This window comes from Oncorhynchus keta, chromosome 30 (genome assembly GCF_023373465.1).
Source record: "Oncorhynchus keta strain PuntledgeMale-10-30-2019 chromosome 30, Oket_V2, whole genome shotgun sequence".
NCBI lineage: Eukaryota > Metazoa > Chordata > Actinopteri > Salmoniformes > Salmonidae > Oncorhynchus > Oncorhynchus keta.
Genome location: NC_068450.1, coordinates 32,817,608 through 32,837,725, shown reverse-complemented (window position 1 = coordinate 32,837,725; position 20,118 = coordinate 32,817,608). Strand labels below are relative to the sequence as shown.

The 20,118-nt window shown below is 41.3% G+C and overlaps 1 protein-coding gene across 1 annotated transcript in view; it reads left to right on the top strand.

Annotated features, from left to right (window-relative positions):
- LOC118363961 (diacylglycerol kinase theta-like) overlaps nucleotides 1-19,812 on the top strand; it is a 31,277-nt gene extending 11,465 nt beyond the window's left edge. The window contains exons 5-23 of the mRNA XM_052488308.1: nucleotides 2,713-2,838; nucleotides 2,919-3,072; nucleotides 7,245-7,319; nucleotides 10,044-10,144; nucleotides 10,938-11,152; nucleotides 11,332-11,422; nucleotides 11,624-11,678; nucleotides 11,824-11,885; nucleotides 12,057-12,207; nucleotides 12,399-12,437; nucleotides 13,000-13,115; nucleotides 13,248-13,399; nucleotides 14,192-14,340; nucleotides 14,442-14,620; nucleotides 15,097-15,197; nucleotides 15,595-15,741; nucleotides 15,946-16,057; nucleotides 16,260-16,412; nucleotides 16,551-19,812. Of these exons, the coding sequence (XP_052344268.1) occupies nucleotides 2,713-2,838; nucleotides 2,919-3,072; nucleotides 7,245-7,319; nucleotides 10,044-10,144; nucleotides 10,938-11,152; nucleotides 11,332-11,422; nucleotides 11,624-11,678; nucleotides 11,824-11,885; nucleotides 12,057-12,207; nucleotides 12,399-12,437; nucleotides 13,000-13,115; nucleotides 13,248-13,399; nucleotides 14,192-14,340; nucleotides 14,442-14,620; nucleotides 15,097-15,197; nucleotides 15,595-15,741; nucleotides 15,946-16,057; nucleotides 16,260-16,412; nucleotides 16,551-16,652 (2,280 nt within the window). The 3' untranslated portion in view covers nucleotides 16,653-19,812. The remainder of the gene's footprint in view (nucleotides 1-2,712; nucleotides 2,839-2,918; nucleotides 3,073-7,244; nucleotides 7,320-10,043; nucleotides 10,145-10,937; nucleotides 11,153-11,331; nucleotides 11,423-11,623; nucleotides 11,679-11,823; nucleotides 11,886-12,056; nucleotides 12,208-12,398; nucleotides 12,438-12,999; nucleotides 13,116-13,247; nucleotides 13,400-14,191; nucleotides 14,341-14,441; nucleotides 14,621-15,096; nucleotides 15,198-15,594; nucleotides 15,742-15,945; nucleotides 16,058-16,259; nucleotides 16,413-16,550) is intronic.
- The last annotated feature ends 306 nt before the right edge of the window (nucleotides 19,813-20,118 follow it).

Sequence of the window (20,118 nt, the reverse complement as noted above, 5' to 3'; positions counted from 1 at the left end):
TTATGGGGGATTGTGTGTAGATGGGTGAGGGGGGAAAAATATATTTAATCCATTTTGAATTCCGGCTGTGACACAACAAAATGTGGAGTAAGTCAAAGGGTATGAATACTTTCTGAAGGCACTATGTTTGGACAATACCTTAATAAAATATAATGATGTAAGAATATTAAAATGCCATTTGTTTAAAAGTTTGGCAACATCATGTAATTATGTCACATTACACATCAATATAGGCAGAACATTGCAGCATTGTTTTCAGAACTACTTCCGTTATTGTTGAAGTAGGTTTTTAGAACAATTTTGTGTCGTCATGTCTTCTTTTTTTACAAATTCTATTGCTCCAACATTTTAGTTCAGTATGTTCAGGGAACGTTATTTGAACCATCATGACATAACATCACACTACCTTTTTGAGACCATTTCAGGAATATTCCTTGCTTGTTGTTTATAGGTGTTTTAAATAACATCCATCAACATTAGCAGAACATTCCTGTACTTCTGTTGCGCCCACATTTTGTTTGCGGCAGTATGTTCTAAGAACATTACCGGAACATTGTGTTAATACATTCCCTGGCAACCTAATGAGAACCTTACCAGAATGTTCTGTGATAGTTTTTACAGATGTTGTGAACAACATTTTAGTGAATGTTAGGAGAACATTCCAATATTTAATTTATAACATTTTATTAAGAAAAAGGTTGTGGTGGTCAAAAAACCTTCTTTGAATGTTTGTGGGACGTTATCATCCTAATGTTAGCTCAAACTCTAACTAGAACTTAATGGGAATGTGAGCTAATGTTCTGGGAATGTTTCCGGTTTGCTGGGTGGTTTGTTGTTATCAATACGCATCATTAATTGTTAGGCCTATACAGGATCTTAATTTGACCACCCTGTTGTAGGAAATGACAACTTGTAGTGTATTCAAGGCTTTTAAAGTTTGTAATTTCCACTTAAAAATTTCCGACTTGATTTGTTCTAACGAAAACGTATTAACCCATACAAAAATGTCCCTTAATTATCATCCACATTTCAATTCAAATTTCCTGGTGCTGCAGGATTATTTTCCTGCTGTGAGAAACTGGTCAAATTAAGACCCTATACCTTGGTAGGTGTATTGGATGACATCTCCATTCATGTTAGCAGTACATTCCAGTAATGTTTTCTCAGAACTAATTTAATTGAATCTAGGCCTCATTGCTGAAGAATGTTTAGAAAACGTTATTGGAACAATCGTGTCATAACGTCACACTAATTTCATGAGAGCATTCCTTGCTTGTTTTTAATAACATCTCCATCAACATTAGCAGAATATTCCTGTAATGTTTTCTTAGAACCTTTTCTATTGCTTTCACCGGAACATTGTGTTAATACAATCCCTGGAAACCTAATGACAGCCTTCGGTGAATGTTACATGGTAATTAATACACATTTTAATGAATGTTAGAAGAACATTCCAATATTTAATTTATAACATTTTATTAAGAAAAAGGTTGTGGTGGTCAAAAACCTTCTTTGAATGTTTGTGGGACGTTATCATCCTAATGTTAGCTCAAACTCTAACTAGAACTTAATGGGAATGTGAGCTAATGTTCTGGGAATGTTTCCGGTTTGCTGGGTGGTTTGTTGTTATCAATACGCATCATTAATTGTTAGGCCTATACAGGATCTTAATTTGACCACCCTGTTGTAGGAAATGACAACTTGTAGTGTATTCAAGGCTTTTAAAGTTTGTAATTTCCACTTAAAAATTTCCGACTTGATTTGTTCTAACGAAAAACGTATTAACCCATACAAAAATGTCCCTTAATTATCATCCACATTTCAATTCAAATTTCCTGGTGCTGCAGGATTATTTTCCTGCTGTGAGAAACTGGTCAAATTAAGACCCTATACCTTGGTAGGTGTATTGGATGACATCTCCATTCATGTTAGCAGTACATTCCAGTAATGTTTTCTCAGAACTAATTTAATTGAATCTAGGCCTCATTGCTGAAGAATGTTTAGAAAACGTTATTGGAACAATCGTGTCATAACGTCACACTAATTTCATGAGAGCATTCCTTGCTTGTTTTTAATAACATCTCCATCAACATTAGCAGAATATTCCTGTAATGTTTTCTTAGAACCTTTTCTATTGCTTTCACCGGAACATTGTGTTAATACAATCCCTGGAAACCTAATGACAGCCTTCGGTGAATGTTACATGGTAATTAATACACATTTTAATGAATGTTAGAAGAACATTCCAAGGATATTTCATTTCAAGCATTTTCTTCGCAAAAATATTTGGGAATGTTATCATTCTAATGTTCGTAAAAACTTAATGGGAAACTTAGGGAATGTTCTGGGAATGTTCACAGTTTGCTGGAAAGGTACAGTATTCTCAGTAGGTAAAGAGGCAAAACAGAAGACTAGAGCAAGGGTAGCACTTTTGAGGCGGAATTTAAGTTACAGATTGTAGCTTTAACACTGATAACCTGCCTCGGTCAGGGGAGGGATCATCTTGAGCCAAAGAGTTCCATGAGCAAGCACACTGAAACGATGTGAGAGAAATTACTGCTGTGCTGAGCAATATCAAATGTTTGGTCCAGCCAGTTCTACATTAAAGCAAATCCAGCAGGATAATGAGTGTATTCCGATGTTGTGACTAATTCACTTATTGCTTTTTCAACCACCTCTCTCTCCGTCTCCTTTTCTCTCTTCTTGTCCTAGGATACCCTTCACCACCACTGGCGGGAGGGAAACATCCCCTCAGGTGCACGCTGTGAGGTCTGCCGACGCACCTGTGGCTCCTCGGACGTCCTGGCGGGGATGCGGTGCGAGTGGTGTGGTATGACGGTAAGCCTCAAAACGACACCAAATGTACCGCCACTAAAGAACAACTATAGTTAATAATGCGTTTGTTTCATCCTTTGCAGACACACGCTGCCTGTTATGTCATTGTGCCTCCAGAGTGTGGCCTAGGACGTCTACGTAGCATGCTCCTTCACCCCGCTTGCGTGCGAATATGCTCGCGGAACTTCAGCAAGATGCACTGCTACCGCATCTCTGAGAGCTGCCAGAATGACCTGGGTAAGCTGGTGGTCTCCACCAATGTTCCCTCTAAGCTGCGAACTTCACTCAACGTTGTAGATCAGTGGTCACCAACCGGTCCATCTCCAAGGCCTTCCTAGTTGATCGGAAAACATTTCTGTGGAAGAAAAAAAACAACGATAGGCTGTTGGCGGTAGGTGCATGTGATTCAGCTACACTGGGCTCCGGGTAGGCGAACTGTTGCCATTTTGAACCTTTTCGTGTGTCTGAAGGTACAAATTCTGCCTTCCCGACGTGCCTGAAGAGCAAATCAAGTACTCTACAGGCCTACCGCTAGACAATCGGATGGCTCAGATTACTGTGTCTGCAGTAACGTAGCAGGCATAGCTGGGGTGGCAGGTAGCCTAGTGGTTAGAGCGTTGGACCAGTAACCGAAAGGTTGCTGGATCAAATCCCTGAGCTGATTAGGTAAAAATCTGTTGTTTTGCCCCTGAACAAGATAGTTATCCCACTGCCCCAGTTAACCTGGTAGGCCGTCATTGTAAGTAAGAATTTGTTCTTAACTGACTTGCCTAGTTAAATAAATAAATAAAAATTAAAAAGCTACAGCAAAGTTCATACTGTGAGATTTCAAAATGTTTAAAACCATGACTAGAGAGAGACTGTCAATGAATACAGCAAAGAGCTGCTGGTTTTATGATTGAGTTCATGTTTAAGTTCTTACTCAGCACTGTCAACACTTTGTATTCAACACTTTGTATTCATGCACGTTCTTCCTATTTCCACTCAGCGCTACAACAAGCACTGCAGCAGTAATGAATGAGGAGGAAAGTGTCTTGCATTGTTATTATTATTCGTGGCTTGGGTGTTTTTTAATATCAAGGAATATTTCACTTTCTCTGTTCATAAGAGCAACAACATGAATTTGTGCATGAAGCAGAAATAATGCGGTCCGACTCGAGTTTCGGTGTCCCTTTTCTGTCAGTGTCAGTGGAGGAACCTCAGTCTGCTGCTCTCTCCCTCCACTGAGACTGACTATCAGATGCAGGCACCATCAGCCCAGTAAAATAAAAAGCTAATTATTTAAATGTATGCTCACTCAGCTGTGCTTCACAAGTAATGCAAGAACTGATCTATTACCGGTGTGATCATACAGCCTACCTCAAATTGTTTAATATATATTTTTAAAAACAATGCATTGGCAAAGCCAATATGTGGTGTTAATGTATTAGGCCTATAGCTTACTGCACAAACCTCGTTGCTACAGTACTGTTTTTAATTGGTTAATGTTGCGTAGGCTTACATTTTTTAAGTCATGTTAAAAAACAATCTGAGTGGTCGATCTCGGCTTGCGTTTTGACTCATAAAAGGTTGGTGGCCACTGTTCTAGAGTTTTCCCTGCTGACACTATCAGCGTTTTCCTTTATTGTGGCAATTGTGATCGACTCAACGCAATATTAGCAGCTTTCAATGCAACATACCGAAACAAAACAAACTATGCAAGACATTTTGCATAGTTCTATAAGAGCACAAAATGTGTACATTTCTAGACATCTTTGAAAGCGAGTCAGGTAAAGAGATTTTTGTTTGTCTTAAAGGGGTAGTGTTGTATTTTTAAGACAGACAGGCTTGAATAAGCAAAGGAGTTAATAGGCAGAGGGTAGCATCATTTGTCTGATTCTCTGTAATAATTGTATGGGAATTAATGAAGCATTTTATTTTGTAAAGTGGTTTCTTGCATCACACAACACAACAAAATGTTCAGTCATCTCATTTTCTCTATTGTTACGATAGTAGGCCACTCTGGTAGGCCTACATTATGACCAAATAGCCACCGTAGCCTACTGAACCACTGTTAAAACTGTAACTTAAAGCAGGTACAGCCTCAGTGTTAACAGTAAACGCGCGCTGGAAGTTGCACAGAATTTTCACAACATTCAACTTTGAGCTCAGCAGACCTGAAATTTGCTCAGTGCTGAATTGTTTTTGAGGGAACATTGGTCTCCACCGTCCATTAACCATCCCCACCCCCATACCCAAAGCCACATCCTCTAAGCAACTGTTTCACACTCAGACATTACCATTCAAACGAATATTGACAGTGTGCACACAAAATTGGAAAGTAAATTAAGAAAGTAATAAGATATACAGTGCATTTAGAAAGTATTAAGACCCCTTGACTTTTTCCACATGTTGTTACATTACAGCCTTATTAAATAAATAAACAATTCCTCATCAATCTACACACAATACCCAATAACAACAAAGCAAAAACAGGTATTTCGAAGGTTTTGAAAATTAATTAAAAATAAAAACAGATACCTTATTTACATAAGTATTCAGACTATTTGCTATGAGACTCAAAATTGAATCCTGTTTCCATTGATCATCCTTGAGATGTTTCTACAACTTGGATTCCACCTGTGGTATATTCAATTGATTGGACATGATTTGGAAAGGCACACACTTGTCTATATAAGGTCCCACAGTTGACAGTGCATGTCAGAGCAAAAACCAAGCCATGAGGTCGAAGGAATTATCTGTAGAGCTCTGGGACAGGATTGTGTTGAGGCACAGACCTGGCAAAGGGTACCAAAACATTTCTGCAGCATTGAAGGTCCCCAAGAACACATAGGCCTCCGTCATTCTTAAATGAAACAAGTTGGGAATCCCCAAGACTCTTCCAAGAGCTGGCTGCCCGGCCAAACTGAGCAATCGAGGGAGAAGGGCCTTGGTCAGGGAGGTCACCAAGAAACCGATGGTTACTCTGACTGAGCTCCAGAGTTCCTCTTTGGAGATGGGAAAATCTTACAGAAGGATAACCATCTCTGCAGCACTCCACCAATCAGGCCTTTATGCTAGAGTGGCCAGACGGAAGCCACGCATCAATAAAAGTGCAAAGGGATACCTAGTCAGTTGTACAGTTGAATGTTTCTTCTGCATTTACCCCAACTCCTCTGAATCAGAGAGGTGCGGGGGGCTGCCATAATCGACATCCACGTCTTCGGAGCCCGGGGAACAGTGTGTTAACTGCCTTGCTCTGGGGCAGAATGACATATTCTTACCTTGTCAGCTCTGGGATTCGATCCAGCAACCTTTTGGTTGGCACCTAAAAACTCTCAGACCATGCAAAACAAGATTCTCTGGTCTGATAAAACCAAGCTTGAACTCTTTAGCCTGAATGCCAAGAATCACGTCTGGAGGAAACCTGGCACCATCCCTACAGTGAAGCATGGTGGTGGCAGCATCCTGCTGTGGGGATGTTTTTGGGACTGGGAGAATAGTCAGGATCGAGCGAAAGATGAACGGAGCAAAGCACAGAGAGATCCCCAGTCTGAGCAGGTTAGGGTTCACCTTCCAACAGGACAGCGACCCAAAGAACAAAGCCAAGATTACGTAGGAGTGGCTTTGGAACAAGTCTCTGAATGTGTTTGAGAGGCCCAGCCAGAGCCCGGACTTGAACCCGATTTCTGGAGAGACCTGAAAATTGCTGTGCAGCAACGATCCCCATCCAACCTGACAGAGCTTGAGAGGATCTGCAGAGAAGAATCTCCAAATACAGGTCTGCCAAGCTTGTAGTGTCATACCCAACAAGACTCGACCGAGGCTGTAATCTCTGCCAAAAATGCTTCAATAAATATATCTGAGTAAAGGGTCTGATCACTTATGTAAATGATATTTCAGTTGTATTTTTTGTTGTTGTAAATTTGCAACCATTTCTGTGTTTGCTTTGTCATTATGGGGTAGTGTGTGTAGATTGATGAGGGGAGAAAAAAAACAATTTAATCAATTTTAGAATAAGGCTGTAATGTAACAATGTAGAAAAAGTCAAGGTGTCTGAATACTTTCCAAAGGCACTGTAACTGAATGGCTGAGTTTCCGTTCTGAAAATGTGAGACCTAGGCCTAATTCATTCTCTGACAATACCACACAGTCAACTTTTCAGTCCCTTTATAAACATTCTGACTTCTAGGCTGTTAGGAATGACGTCTGTCTATGAGCAAGTGTCAACTTGTCGTTGTCTCTTGTTCTAGGTCAGACAAGATGTCATTTGTCAAGCAAGATGAGCAACGATAAACTGTGCTTGACTTTGAAATGTAAAAAGCATTCCATGTTTCACACGTGTGTAAACTATGTGGGAAAAGAAATGCAACGTTCATTCTATTTCCTCATTGTTTGCCTTCACTTACCTAACACTTTTGCTTCATCAGATAACCTGGACGAAGTTGACACCCAGATTCCAGCAACTACAAAGGAGAGCCAGCCGGCAACCACAGCGGATTCAGGTAGAGAGAGGATAAGTTGTCACGTGTATTTGGCCAGTAATGTTTCCCTGTGATCAGTGAAGTCACATCAAAACCGATACAATTATTCCCATGTTTCAACTATACTAACGTTTCTGTAAGAAGTTACAGTACCAGTCAACAGTTTGGACTACAGTTGAAGTCGTAAGTTTACATACACCTGAGCCAAGTACATTTAAACTCAGTTTTTCACAATTCCTGACATTTAATCCAAGTAGAAATTCCCTGTCTTAGGTCAGTTAGGATCACCAGTTTATTTTAAGAATGTGAAATGTCAGAATAATAGTGGAGAGAATTATTTCTTTCAGCTTTTCTTTCTTTCATCACATTCCCAGTGGGTCAGAAGTTTACATACACTGAATTAGTATTTGGTAGCATTGCCTTTAAAGTGTTTAACTTGGGTCGAACATTTCGGGTAGCCTTCCACAAGCTTCCCACAATAGGTTGGGTGAATTTTGGCCCGCTCCTCCTAACAGAGCTGGTGTAACTGAGTCAGGTTTGTAGGCCCCCTTGCTCGCACATGCTTTTTCAGTTCTGCCCACTAATTGTCTATAGGATTGAGGGCTTTGTGATGGCCACTCCAATACCTCAACTTTGTTATCCTTAAGCCATTATGCCACAACTTTTGGAAGTATGCTTGGGGTCATTGTCCATTTGGAAGACCCATGATGCTGCCACCCCTGTGCTTCACGGTTGGGAAGATATTCTTCGGCTTGCAAGCCTCCCCCTTTTTCCTCTAAACATAATGATGGTCATTATGGCCAAACAATTCTATTTTTGTTTCATCGGACCAGAGGACATTTCTCAAAAAAGTACGATCTTTGTCCCCATGTGCAGTTGCAAAACGTAGTCTGGCTTTTTTATGGATGAACCAGACTTGTGGAGGTCTTCAATTTGTTTTCTGAGGTCTTGGCTGATTTCTTTTGATTTTTCCATGATGTCAAGCAAAGAGGCGCTGAGTTTGAAGGTAGGCCTTGAAATACATCCACAGGTCGACCTCCAATTGACTCAAATGATGTCAATTAGCCTAACAGAAGCTTCTAAAGCCATGACATAATTTTCTTGAATTTTACAAGCTGTTTAAAGGCACAGTAAACTTAGTGTACTTCTGCCCCACTGGAATTGTAATACAGTGAATTATAAGTGAAATAATCTGTCTGTACACAATTGTTGGAAAAATTACTTGTGTCATGCACAAATTAGATGTCTTAACCGACTTGCCAGAGCTATAGTTTGTTAACAAGAAATTTGTAGAGTGGTTGAAAAACAAGATTCAATGACTCCAACCTAAGTGTATGTAAACTTCCGACTTCAACTGTACTCATTCCATGGTTTTTCTTTATTTTTACTATTTTCTACATTGCAGAATAATAGTGAAGACATCAAAACTATGAAATAACACATATGGAAACATGTAGTAAGCAAAAAAGTGTTAAACAAATCTAAATATATTTTAGATTCTTGGAAGTTGCCACCCTTTGCCTTGGTAACATCTTTGCACACTCTTGGCATCTTGGCATTCTCTCAACCAGCTTCATGAGGTATTCACCTGGAATGTATTTCAATTAACATGTGTGCCTTGTTAGAAGTTAATTTGTGGAATTTCTTTCCTTCTTAATGCGTTTGAGCCAATCAGTTGTGTTGTGTCAAGGTAGGGATGGTATATAGCTGTATTTGGTAAAATACTAAGTCTATTTTATGGCAAGAACAGCTCAGCTCAAATAAGCAAAGAGAAATGACAGTCCATCATTACTTTAAGACATGAAGTTTCTTCAAGTGCAGTCGCAAAAACCATCAAGTGCTATGATGAAACTGGCTCTCATGAGGACCGCCACAGGAAAGGAAGACCCAGAGTTACCTCTGCTGCAGAGGAGACATTCATTAGAGTTACCAACCTCAGAAATTACAGTCCAAATAAATGTTTCACGCAGTTCAAGTAGCAGACACAGTAGCAGAGACTGCGTGAATCAGACCTTCATGGTCGAATTGCTGCAAAGAAACCACTACTAAAGGACACCAATAATAAGAAGAGACTTGTTTGGGCCAAAAAACATGAGCAATGGACATTAGACCAGTAAAAATCTGTCCTTTGGTCTGATGAGTCCAAATTTGAGATTTTTGGTTCCAACTGCTGTGTAAAGGCTATTTGACCAAGAAGGAGAGTGATGGACTGCTGCATCAGACTACCTGGTCTCCATAATCACCCGACCTCAACCCAATTGAGATGGTTTGGGATGAGTTGGACCGCAGAGCGAAGGAAAAGCAGCAAACAAGTGCTCAGCATATGTCGGAAGTCCTTCAAGTTTGTTGTATAAGCATTCCAGGTGAAGCTGGTTGAGAGAATACCAAGAGTGTGCAAAGCTGTCATCAAGGCAAAGGGTGGCTACTTTGAAGAATCTAAAATCTATTCTGATTTGCTTACTACATGATTCCATATGTATTATTTCATAGTATTTAATGTCTTCACTATTATTCTACAATGTAAAAATAGTACAAATAAAGAAAAACCCTTGAATGAGTAGGTGTGTCCAAATGTTTGACTGGTACTGTATTTTGTGTTGCTTTAACTGTGTGTGCTATTTGGAGCATGACACTGAGCTAACGGGTGCTAATGTTTAGTAGTCTATCCTAATCCTAATTATACAGGTCCATACATGTAGAATTTCCCACGTTTGTCTAAAGAGTGTTTTTTTTTGCAAACTTCAGGGAAGCAGGTTCTCAAGGTGTTTGATGGGGACGATGCAGTCAAGCGCAGCCACTTCCGCTTGGTCTCCATTCCTCGGATAACCAAGAATGAGGAAGTGGTGGTGAGATTCTCCCCATTCCCTAAAACTAGATTAACATGGGATTATTTCCACTTTTTTCTGGCATCAAGTGATTCATTATTTTTAGAGTGCATTTATTTTCTCCCACCACTCCTTCCTGGATATCTGCTGTGTATGTAGCCTTTAGCCCTGCTCTGTCACACCTGATTCAAGGTCCTGATGTTCAGCTGGTCAGCAGTGGTGTTAAGTAAAAATACATTCAAGTATTACTTAAGTCGTTTTTTTCTTCATATCTGTACTTTACTATTTATAATTTTGACAACATTTACTTCACTACAATCCAAATGAAATTAATGTACTTTTCACGCCTGTATCAAGAGAACATCCCTGGTCATCCCCACGGCCTCTTAACTGGCGGACTCACTAAATCTTCATTTGTAAATGAGATCTGAGTATTGGAATGTGCCCCTGGCTATCTGTACATTTTTAAAAACAAGAAAATGATGTTGTCTGGTTTGCTTAATTTGAAATGATTTCTACTTTTACTTTTGATACTTAAGTATATTTTAGCAATTAGCTTTCGATACTTAAGTATATACCAAATACTTTTAGACTTGTACTCAAGTAGTATTTTAATGGGTGACTTTCACTTTTACTTGAGTTGTTTTCTATTAAGGTATCTTTACTTTACTGACAATTGGGTACTTTTTCCACCACTGACTATGCGAATTGTTTAAGTACTACTGGTCGTTAGAATCAGGTCAGGTGTGTCAAAGCCTGCACTCCCAGTAGGTCTCTCCAGGAGTATGATCACTGATCTAATCCCTGTCTGCAGGAGTCAGCGTTGAGGACCTTCTACATCCCAGATGAGTCGCTGGACTACGAGCTCCAAGACAACGGCCAGCAGGCTCTACACAGCAATGACATCCTCAACCGTAACGGCACCCCTGACGAAAAGGCCATCTTTAAGGAGAATGTGCCTGAGGCGTGGCTTCTAAGGGCCAAACCCCAGGACACAGAGGTCCTCAAGGTTTATGCGGGCTGGCTCAAGTGAGTACTGCAGGGGGACAATACTTAGTGATTGGGCAAATCTCAAATGACTATTCCCTAAAAGTGCATTCCTTTTTGAACAATCCTTTGCTGATGCCTAATGAGTTGTTCCCATGGTAAAAGTTGCCCTAATACCATACCTCTATCTCCCATCTCTACTAACCTGGCTCTGTTTACAGGGTTGGTGTGGCGTACATATCCATCTCCATCTCCAAGAACAGCACAGTGGATTCTGTCATTAAGGAGGTCCTCGCTCAACTGGGAAGACAGGTACAGCTTACCAGCAGGTCTCCTACATAACACACCCAGTCCACCTTAACTGCAGCTTGGCACATACCTTGGCACTAGTATTGTTCACAGAAATTGCAATTAATGGTTGTACGAGAGACTCCATTGCTCTGACTGTATAAACGTATCCGTTAATGACAACTCTCGTTCAATACTGTTGTTTGGTGATGCTCTTTTCTCCAGGACGAAGACCCATCAAGCTTCAGCCTTGTGGAGGTTTACATGGGCAGTAAGCAAGGTCAGGAAACAGGGAGGTGTCAGACCTATACACCAAGGCTGGGTTTTTACATAGCAAGTGTCATACTCTGTTTATTATATGCCTTCATTACTGTATCTTATCAAAGTTCACTGACGGGGTGTGTTATTTCTCTCTCTACATTCAGTTCAGAGACAAGGGCTGACAGGCCAGGAGCTGCTACTATACAAACTGCAGGAGATAAGGAAGGTATGAGGAACTTCAACCTGACATTTAAGTTTATGGGCGATCGGGTGTGCATAACGTAACAAAATGTGGAAAAGGTCAAGGGGTCTGAATACTTTCCTAATGCACTGTATGTGTGTGTAGGTGTTTATGAACAGGCGTGTGTGTTTATCTTTGTCTTTTTGTTTCTGACAGATCTCCCTAAGGCAGATGAACCAGACCCGTTTCTACATAGTGGAGAGCAGGAAGCAAGTTGTGCAGGTCAACCTGCTGCTGGAGGGACTTCCTGTACAACTGAGCAAGGAGGAATATACCAACCTGCTACAGGAGCACTTAGCTATCAAAAGTGAGTCTACACACATCGCATCACCATGCTGCTCCTTTTCTATAATTAAAACGGATGGAATCCCACGGTATTCAGTGTTGTTCCGCTTTACCCCAGAAATCCTCCTGAACATTTCCCTTGAAATAGACTATAGTTGATTGAAATGTGATTAAGACTGTTGTTAACTAACTAGATTTGAATCTGCTCCTTAGGTCACTTGGTCACCATCACACATGTTTACGGGAGCCAAGGTGGGTATGTCGCCATGGAAACAGCCAGTGGAGCACCACCTTCCCTTTTCCACCCCCCCTCCATCTCATCTCACTCTTTTCTCCCCACAATCCCCTCCCTGTCCCCCTCCCTGTGCCCTCATTCCACATAATCCCCATTCAGGACACACAGGCTTTAGTTGGCTCTGAAACAGACGGTCTGTTCTGGGCTGTGTGTCCCTGCTTGACACTGCTCAAGTCGCTCCTCTGTTGCCGCAGGCCACTGCAGCAGGGTCCTGCCCCATTCAGTGTTACATAAGCCTCTTTCTTACTGACTGAGTGTCCCACTGCAGCTGCCACTTCCCTAGAGCTAAATGGGCCATTTATATCAAGCCTGCTGTATGGCCCACAGCCATTTATCTTGCAATGTCTTTATTATAATAAACTATTTATTTGTGGAGAATGTTTGGTGCAATACATCCAAAGTACTAAATGTCATTATAACATTGAATGTGTGCCAGTCTGGGCTATATGAGAGGTCATATTTACAGTGCTTGTTATAGAACATCACATCCTGAGGTTTGCTTGTCTGTCTGAGTTGTAGGTGCAGTAGTGGTGCAGATATCGTGCTTCTCTGAGGCTGAGAGGATCTACATGTTAGCCAAAGACACGTCTGTCAGCAACCAACAGCTGACCTCCCTAGTCATACCAGAGATCATGGTAATGCTGCATCAATGTGAAGTAAACAATCCCAGATCCCAATTGAATGTGTCATTTACATGACCAGACCTTTTTAAAGGAGCTGGCTTGCTTTACTCCATTGACTATGCTGCTGATGTAACTCCCCTGCAGCACAACAAGTTGCCCAAAGGTGGCTCGCCCCTACTGGTGTTTGTCAACCCCAAGAGCGGTGGGCTGAAGGGCCAAGAGCTTCTTTACGGCTTCCGGAAGCTTCTCAACCCCCACCAAGTGTTTGACATGACCAACGGGGGACCGTTGCCTGGGTGAGACAAGTGGTGGTTAGCCTCATTCAGCAGTGTGATGTGAGAGCTGTTGTGTTTGTAGAAGGGGGGTCTGTATTGTGCAATGTTTTTTCCACAAGGTCTTTGGAAGGAGTTTTTTTCTACTATGTATGTTTGTTAGCCATGACACGGACACAAAGAAATTAGCCAACCAGCGAATACATGATTGACTTTAAATATATATGTTGTAGAAAATAATAGAAACATTGTTATTTATGTAAGAGATATATCTAACTAGCTTACTAGGCTATAATTCTAACCAATGAAATAGATAGATATATCTAACTAGCTTACTAGGCTATAATTCTAACCAATGAAATAGATAGATATATCTAACTAGCTTACTAGGCTATAATTCTAACCAATGAAATAGATAGATATATCTAACTAGCTTACTAGGCTATAATTCTAACCAATGAAATAGATAGATATATCTAACTAGCTTACTAGGCTATAATTCTAACCAATGAAATAGATAGATATATCTAACTAGCTTACTAGGCTATAATTCTAACCAATGAAATAGAGAGATATATCTAACTAGCTTACTAGGCTATAATTCTAACCAATGAAATAGATAGATATATCTAACTAGCTTACTAGGCTATAATTTTAACCATTGAAATAGATAGATATATCTAACTAGCTTACTAGGCTATAATTTTAACCATTGAAATAGATAGATATATCTAACTAGCTTACTAGGCTATAATTTTAACCATTGAAATAAGCACCTTATCTCTTTTTTATGTTCTTTTTTTCTATCCTCCACAGACTGCATACGTTTAGAGAGGTACCCCGCTTCCGGGTTTTGGTGTGTGGGGGAGATGGGACGGTGGGCTGGGTCCTGGGGGTCCTGGAGGCCATCCGACACAAGCTGGTCTGTCCTGAGCCCCCCATTGGTATTGTCCCACTGGGCACAGGTGAGAGGACACACCCTTCTCTTCTGATCACTGTAGTGTGCGTAAGTTAGCTTTAATCAGCATATATCAGTAGTTGAACTCCCCCCAATGCCTTCCATCAGGTAATGACCTGGCACGGATCCTGCGCTGGGGGGCGGGCTACAGCGGAGAGGACCCCCACCACATCCTTGTGTCTGTAGATGAGGCGGAGGAGGTGCAGATGGACCGCTGGACCATCCTGCTGGATGCACAGGAAGTCACAGAGGACGGCAAGGAGAACGGCTTCCTGGAACCACCAAAGGTACAATCAGATGAATGCAGATATAACAATGGCAATAGTTATAATTTGAATCATAACTATAATGCCAAGAGATCTTGGTCCCTAGCTGTGTGTTACTGCTTTCCATGTCTGTTGTCTGTAACTTGTGAGGTGTGGAAACAATTTGTTGCTTTTATGAATTTTGTCTTGCTGCTTTTTGTTCTATGTTGCTCTGTCTGTATGCTACATCTTGCATGTCCTATGTTGCTCTGTCTGTATGCTATGTCTTGCTTGTCCTATGTTGCTATTGTCTATATTGTAATTGTTTTTAATAACCTGCCCAGGGACTGCGGTTGAAAATTAGCCGGCTGGCTAAAACCAACACTTTTACTGAAACGTTGATTAATGTGCACTGTCCCTGTAGAAAATTAAATAAACTCAACTCAATCTATTCAGTTGATGCATGGGCACGCTGGTCGTCCTGGTCATTCATTTACTGGTGGTCTCCCTTGTTGCAGATAGTGCAGATGAACAATTATTTTGGTCTGGGCATCGATGCTGAGCTTAGTTTGGACTTCCACCATGCCCGTGAAGAAGAACCAGGAAAGTTCAACAGCAGGTAGGAGACCACCTCCAGTAAGAAGCTGCTTTAAAATGTCTCAAAAAAGACAACATCCCCAAAACGACTTATCCTTGTTGTGTGTGTGTGTGTGTGTGTGTGTGTGTGTGTGTGTGTGTGTGTGTGTGTGTGTGTGTGTGTGTGTGTGTGTGTGTGTGTGTGTGTGTGTGTGTGTGTGTGTGTGTGTGTGTGTGTGTGTGTGTGTGTGTGTGTGGCAGTGGAGGCTGCTGAGGGAGGACAGTTTATAATAATGATTGGAACGAAGCTAATGGAATAGCATTAAACACATGGAAACCATGTTTGATGTATTTGATACCATTCCACTAATACTGCTCCAGCCATTACCACTAGCCCATCCTTCCCAATTAAGGTGTGACCAACCTCCTGTGGTATGTAGGTTCCATAACAAAGGTGTGTACCTGAAGGCGGGTCTGCAGAAGCTGAGCCACACACGGAACCTTCACAAGGACCTTAAACTGCAGGTGGACAAACAAGAAGTGGAACTGCCCAGCATAGAAGGCCTCATCTTCCTAAACATCCCCAGGTAGGAAATACACACAAAAACACACAGGGTTAAACTCTACACGCGGCTGACAGTCAGACACTCATGACGTATGACATTCACTTCAAGATGTATGCTCATGAAGAGGAATGGCCTCACACACGGTCCCCTTACTCACACAAACCTAAAACTACATGACGATCTGAAACACAGTCAGTACTTACAACTGCATGTGTGTGTGTTCAGCTGGGGCTCTGGGGCAGACCTGTGGGGATCAGAGGGTGACTCGCGCTACGGGAAACCACGCATTGACGATGGCATGCTGGAGGTGGTGGGGGTGACCGGGGTAGTGCACATGGTGAGTTCATCACCTACTGCCCTTACATACCTGTTCCCTTACTCTGTTGAGTACCATGTATGTCCTGATACCATAGAGAAGAGAGACATCAGTGCTAAAAAGGATCCCAGTGTTTCAGAATGTTTTCTCCAGTGTACAGCATTAAAATCAGGATACCACGAATGAGGTTTGTATACAGATATATCTGTGTTGTGTGGTCCAGGGCCAGGTGCAGGGCGGCATGCGTTCTGGGATCCGTCTCGCCCAGGGCAACTACGTGCGTATCACAGTGACCAAGCCCATCCCTGTGCAGGTGGATGGAGAGCCCTGGATCCAGGCCCCTGGAAATATCATCATATCTGCAGCAGGCCCAAAGGTAACAGCTTTTTCCTACTATAATGGGGCAAATAGTTACAACTTTACTGTGGTGTCCTTCACCATGGATGCAAATCTCCCATAGCTATCTATAAAGTAAAGCGCTGTTAAGTTATCGTGTCCTTGATGCTGTGTTCAGGTACGGATGCTGAGGAAGTCCAAACACAAACAGAAGAAGCAGCCTGCCAGCCTGAAAGAGAGGCGATCCGAAAGCCCTTCGTCCAGCGATGGGGGACACTGATGCCCACCCCCAACACCTGCTCCTTGGTGTCACCATGTGAGCATGGTGGCCTGTTGGCTGCTCTAAACAGCTGTGGCAGGGGCCCGTGTGCCCCATAGGCTCTCAGATGGTTTGCGTAGCTAGCACTGTCATCTCCTGGAGTGTTACATTGATAAAGGAGGAGATATCACAAGCATTTAGCAGTCCCTCTCATTCTCATCTTACTGCTGATCAATTTCACCTCTGTTGGGTTCGGTTGCCCCAGTTAAGATTATTCAGATTAGCTTCCTGTCTGATTTGTTAGTTTGTTTTATTTTTGCAGTCCTTCAGAGTTGGTATGGCCTGGCATTTATCGAAGACAAATACATTGTAACAATTGGCCGTGGTATTATCTGGTACTATAGCATTTGGTACCAGGTGGTTACAATGAGTCCCCAAGAAACCGAGAGGTGTTTATGGACAACATGTAATTACTGTGTTACCGTGTAATATCAAAGTAAATACCAGACGGTAAAATAAAGTGTAATTGTTGCTTTTTTAAAGTTCAGACATCAAGCTGCTTGCTGGATTAACGTCAAATAGTCTACTACTTGACAAATGACCTACTACTTGACAAATAGGCTACTACTTGACAAATAGGCTCGTACTCCGCAAATATATTCTACCACTTGACAAATAGTCTCTTACTACTTGACAAATAGTTTAGTACTTGACAAATAGTTTAGTATTTGATTTGACAAAGTACTAGTATTAATGTAAAACCACAACTTACCAAAGTAAAAATGCTTACGTGTAGTATATTAGAGTGAAAAAAACTCACTATTTGCCTAAAGCCCCACTAGCCATTCAATAACAATTCTAGGAAGTGCATGTGAGACATTGCATGTTATTTGATACGTACATGTTTCATTCAGTTGTAATACTTTGAGGAAAATCGATATTCCAAGTGGAGACTTACGACAGTAGCCTCAGAAATATGCACATCCGCACAGACAAACACACTCCCATCTTAATATTCAGTTAGTGCATACTCAAGTCTGTTGCCAAGTTCCTCCTATTGTTTATAACCTCTCTCTGTAGCAGTCACCCTCGCTGCAGAATAAGTATTCACCTCACTTAATGCCTCACAAATGTATTCCAAACATAAGTATCATTGTGTTTGAATGGAATCATGACTTGAATGTTGCACTCCATTTGTTGTCCTACATATCTCTGTTGCTGCTCATTTTTTTGTAGCTGATGGAATGAATGCAGGGACGAGACCACCAGCCAATCCTAAATATGCATTATAAACTAGAGAGACTTGTGTTGTATGTCTCCAGTCAGTTGCTTGGCCTGGAGGTCATGTTTCATTCATAGTAGAGATGGTATGCCTGAGTACCTGTTCTCTTGTTGTCAGCACTTCGTCCGCATTCCTGGTGATGTAGAATTTATAAGAAATGCAGTCATGAAATGACTCCTTCATTTGAAGGAGGATCTCATTTTTTACACTCCAGCTCATGTGATGTCGCCGGAACAGTATTTGATTGGTTCTAAGTTTAATCACTTTTGTGACTTGGTGCTAGTGTGTAGCAAAACGTTTGAATCTTTCACTCCACTAGCCGTTTCGGGCCCTATTCAATCAAAACTGGTAAGCTGGTGTTGTGGTTGAGTCAGAATCTGTAGTCCTTTTATGCAGTCTGAAAGTATTTGTGAAAGCACAGTATTTCCAAGTTGCATTGACAGCTAACTGGGCTTGAATGAATAGGGTCCTAGACAGTTGGGTCCTCATGGCCCAGTAAAGACACCCACTGTGGTGATTTCACCTGTGGTTCCTCATTGGTTGTGTTCCAATCATCGTAATTACTTTCTTTCCTTGTCTCTTCTCCTTCCTGAACACTAGTAAATGAAGGGCTTGAATAGGTACTCACCATATACCATAGAGACTTATGACAAGGACATGAACCCATTTTAGACTGAGGGGACACAGCTATTGTGTTGTGAAATGCATGTACCGTCAACAGCCTGTGTAAAAGAAAAACGGGAGTAAACATAGTGATGTTTTTAGCTGTTTAGCTCTAATATGAGAATGTCCATGTGTATTCCATTTAGAGGCATAAAGTGTTTCTGTGTATACAGTATGTGAAGACAAGGATTGGTTTTAGATCAATAAGTATCTTTGGTATCTGTCTTTGGTGTCAGTGGTCAGCTCTGTTCTGCAGTGCTCATTGGGATAGACTGTCTTTTACAACCATTGCTGTGATGTTTTGTCACACCATAACTCCATCACCAAAAACAATCCACTCCAAAGATAATGCTCCAATAGGAATGCCCCTTTCACCCCTCTTATAAGACGGAAGAATGTCCACACCAAGGGATGATTTGAATATACATGGAAGAAGTGATGACTGATTGCTGGCAAATGCATCAGCACACAGTTTGATGGCTATCAATCATAACATTTTTGTGTTTGCCCTAAAAAAGTGCCATTATTTTAATACACTTTTTATTTCTCCTCAATGTTGCCGCACTGAAAACTCCATAACAGCATTGCGTCAATGCCCAAGGTACTGTTTTGTGTTGAATGTCGCTTATGTGTATATCGTAGTAAGTTTACAGCTTCTGCATCATTTGTGCCTGTTGCTGTGCGATGAACCTTCAGGCCAAAGTGTCGTTCTGTGTTGTCATTAGACCTAACCTCCACGTGGTGCCTCATTCCAGTGCTTCTAGAACCTTGGTGGTATTACCTGTGTGTCAAAGTGTTTAACATGATGTGTGGTCCACTCCTGCTGGTGCAGTGATTGAATATCTTCATCTAGGCATTTTTAGACCATTTTGAGCTAATGTGCCTATAGATGACTTATGTTGTCAATTCTGTGTTTTTATTTGTTTGCCGTAATAAAGGTATTTTACGTTTTTACCAAGTCTAAATAGCAGTTAAAAGCTAAATGAATAAATATGTATATTTTTGCAGACAAAAGCTGTTTTTAGTTTGAACTGTAAATTGCACTACAGGGTGACGGTATTGACGGACGGTATTGACGGTATTGTTTTACAGATGCTTTTAGGTGTTAAGTTTGGTTACTCTGATGTTTAAAAAACTAAATCTAAAGATATATGTGAAAATAACTAAAGATATATGAAAAGATTATGTGTAACAATTGTGTCCAGTTAAAATAAAATCAAGAAATGGGACATCTTATGTATTATTGTACCTGAGTTTTTATTGTAGTTGGGAAGTCATATCTGGGATACGGGAAGTCTGGGAAGTCATGTCTGGGATACGGGAAGTCTGGGAAGTCATGTCTGGGATACGGGAAACCTGGGAAGTCATTTCTGGGATACGGGAAGTCTGGGAAGTCATATCCGGGATACGGGAAGTCTGGGAAGTCATATCTGGGATACGGGAAGTCTGGGAAGTCATGTCCGTGTCGAATACTACAAGGGAGAAACGGGTTGCACTTTTTTACGGTACTGAAGTCACCAGATATTTTACATTGCATCAAGT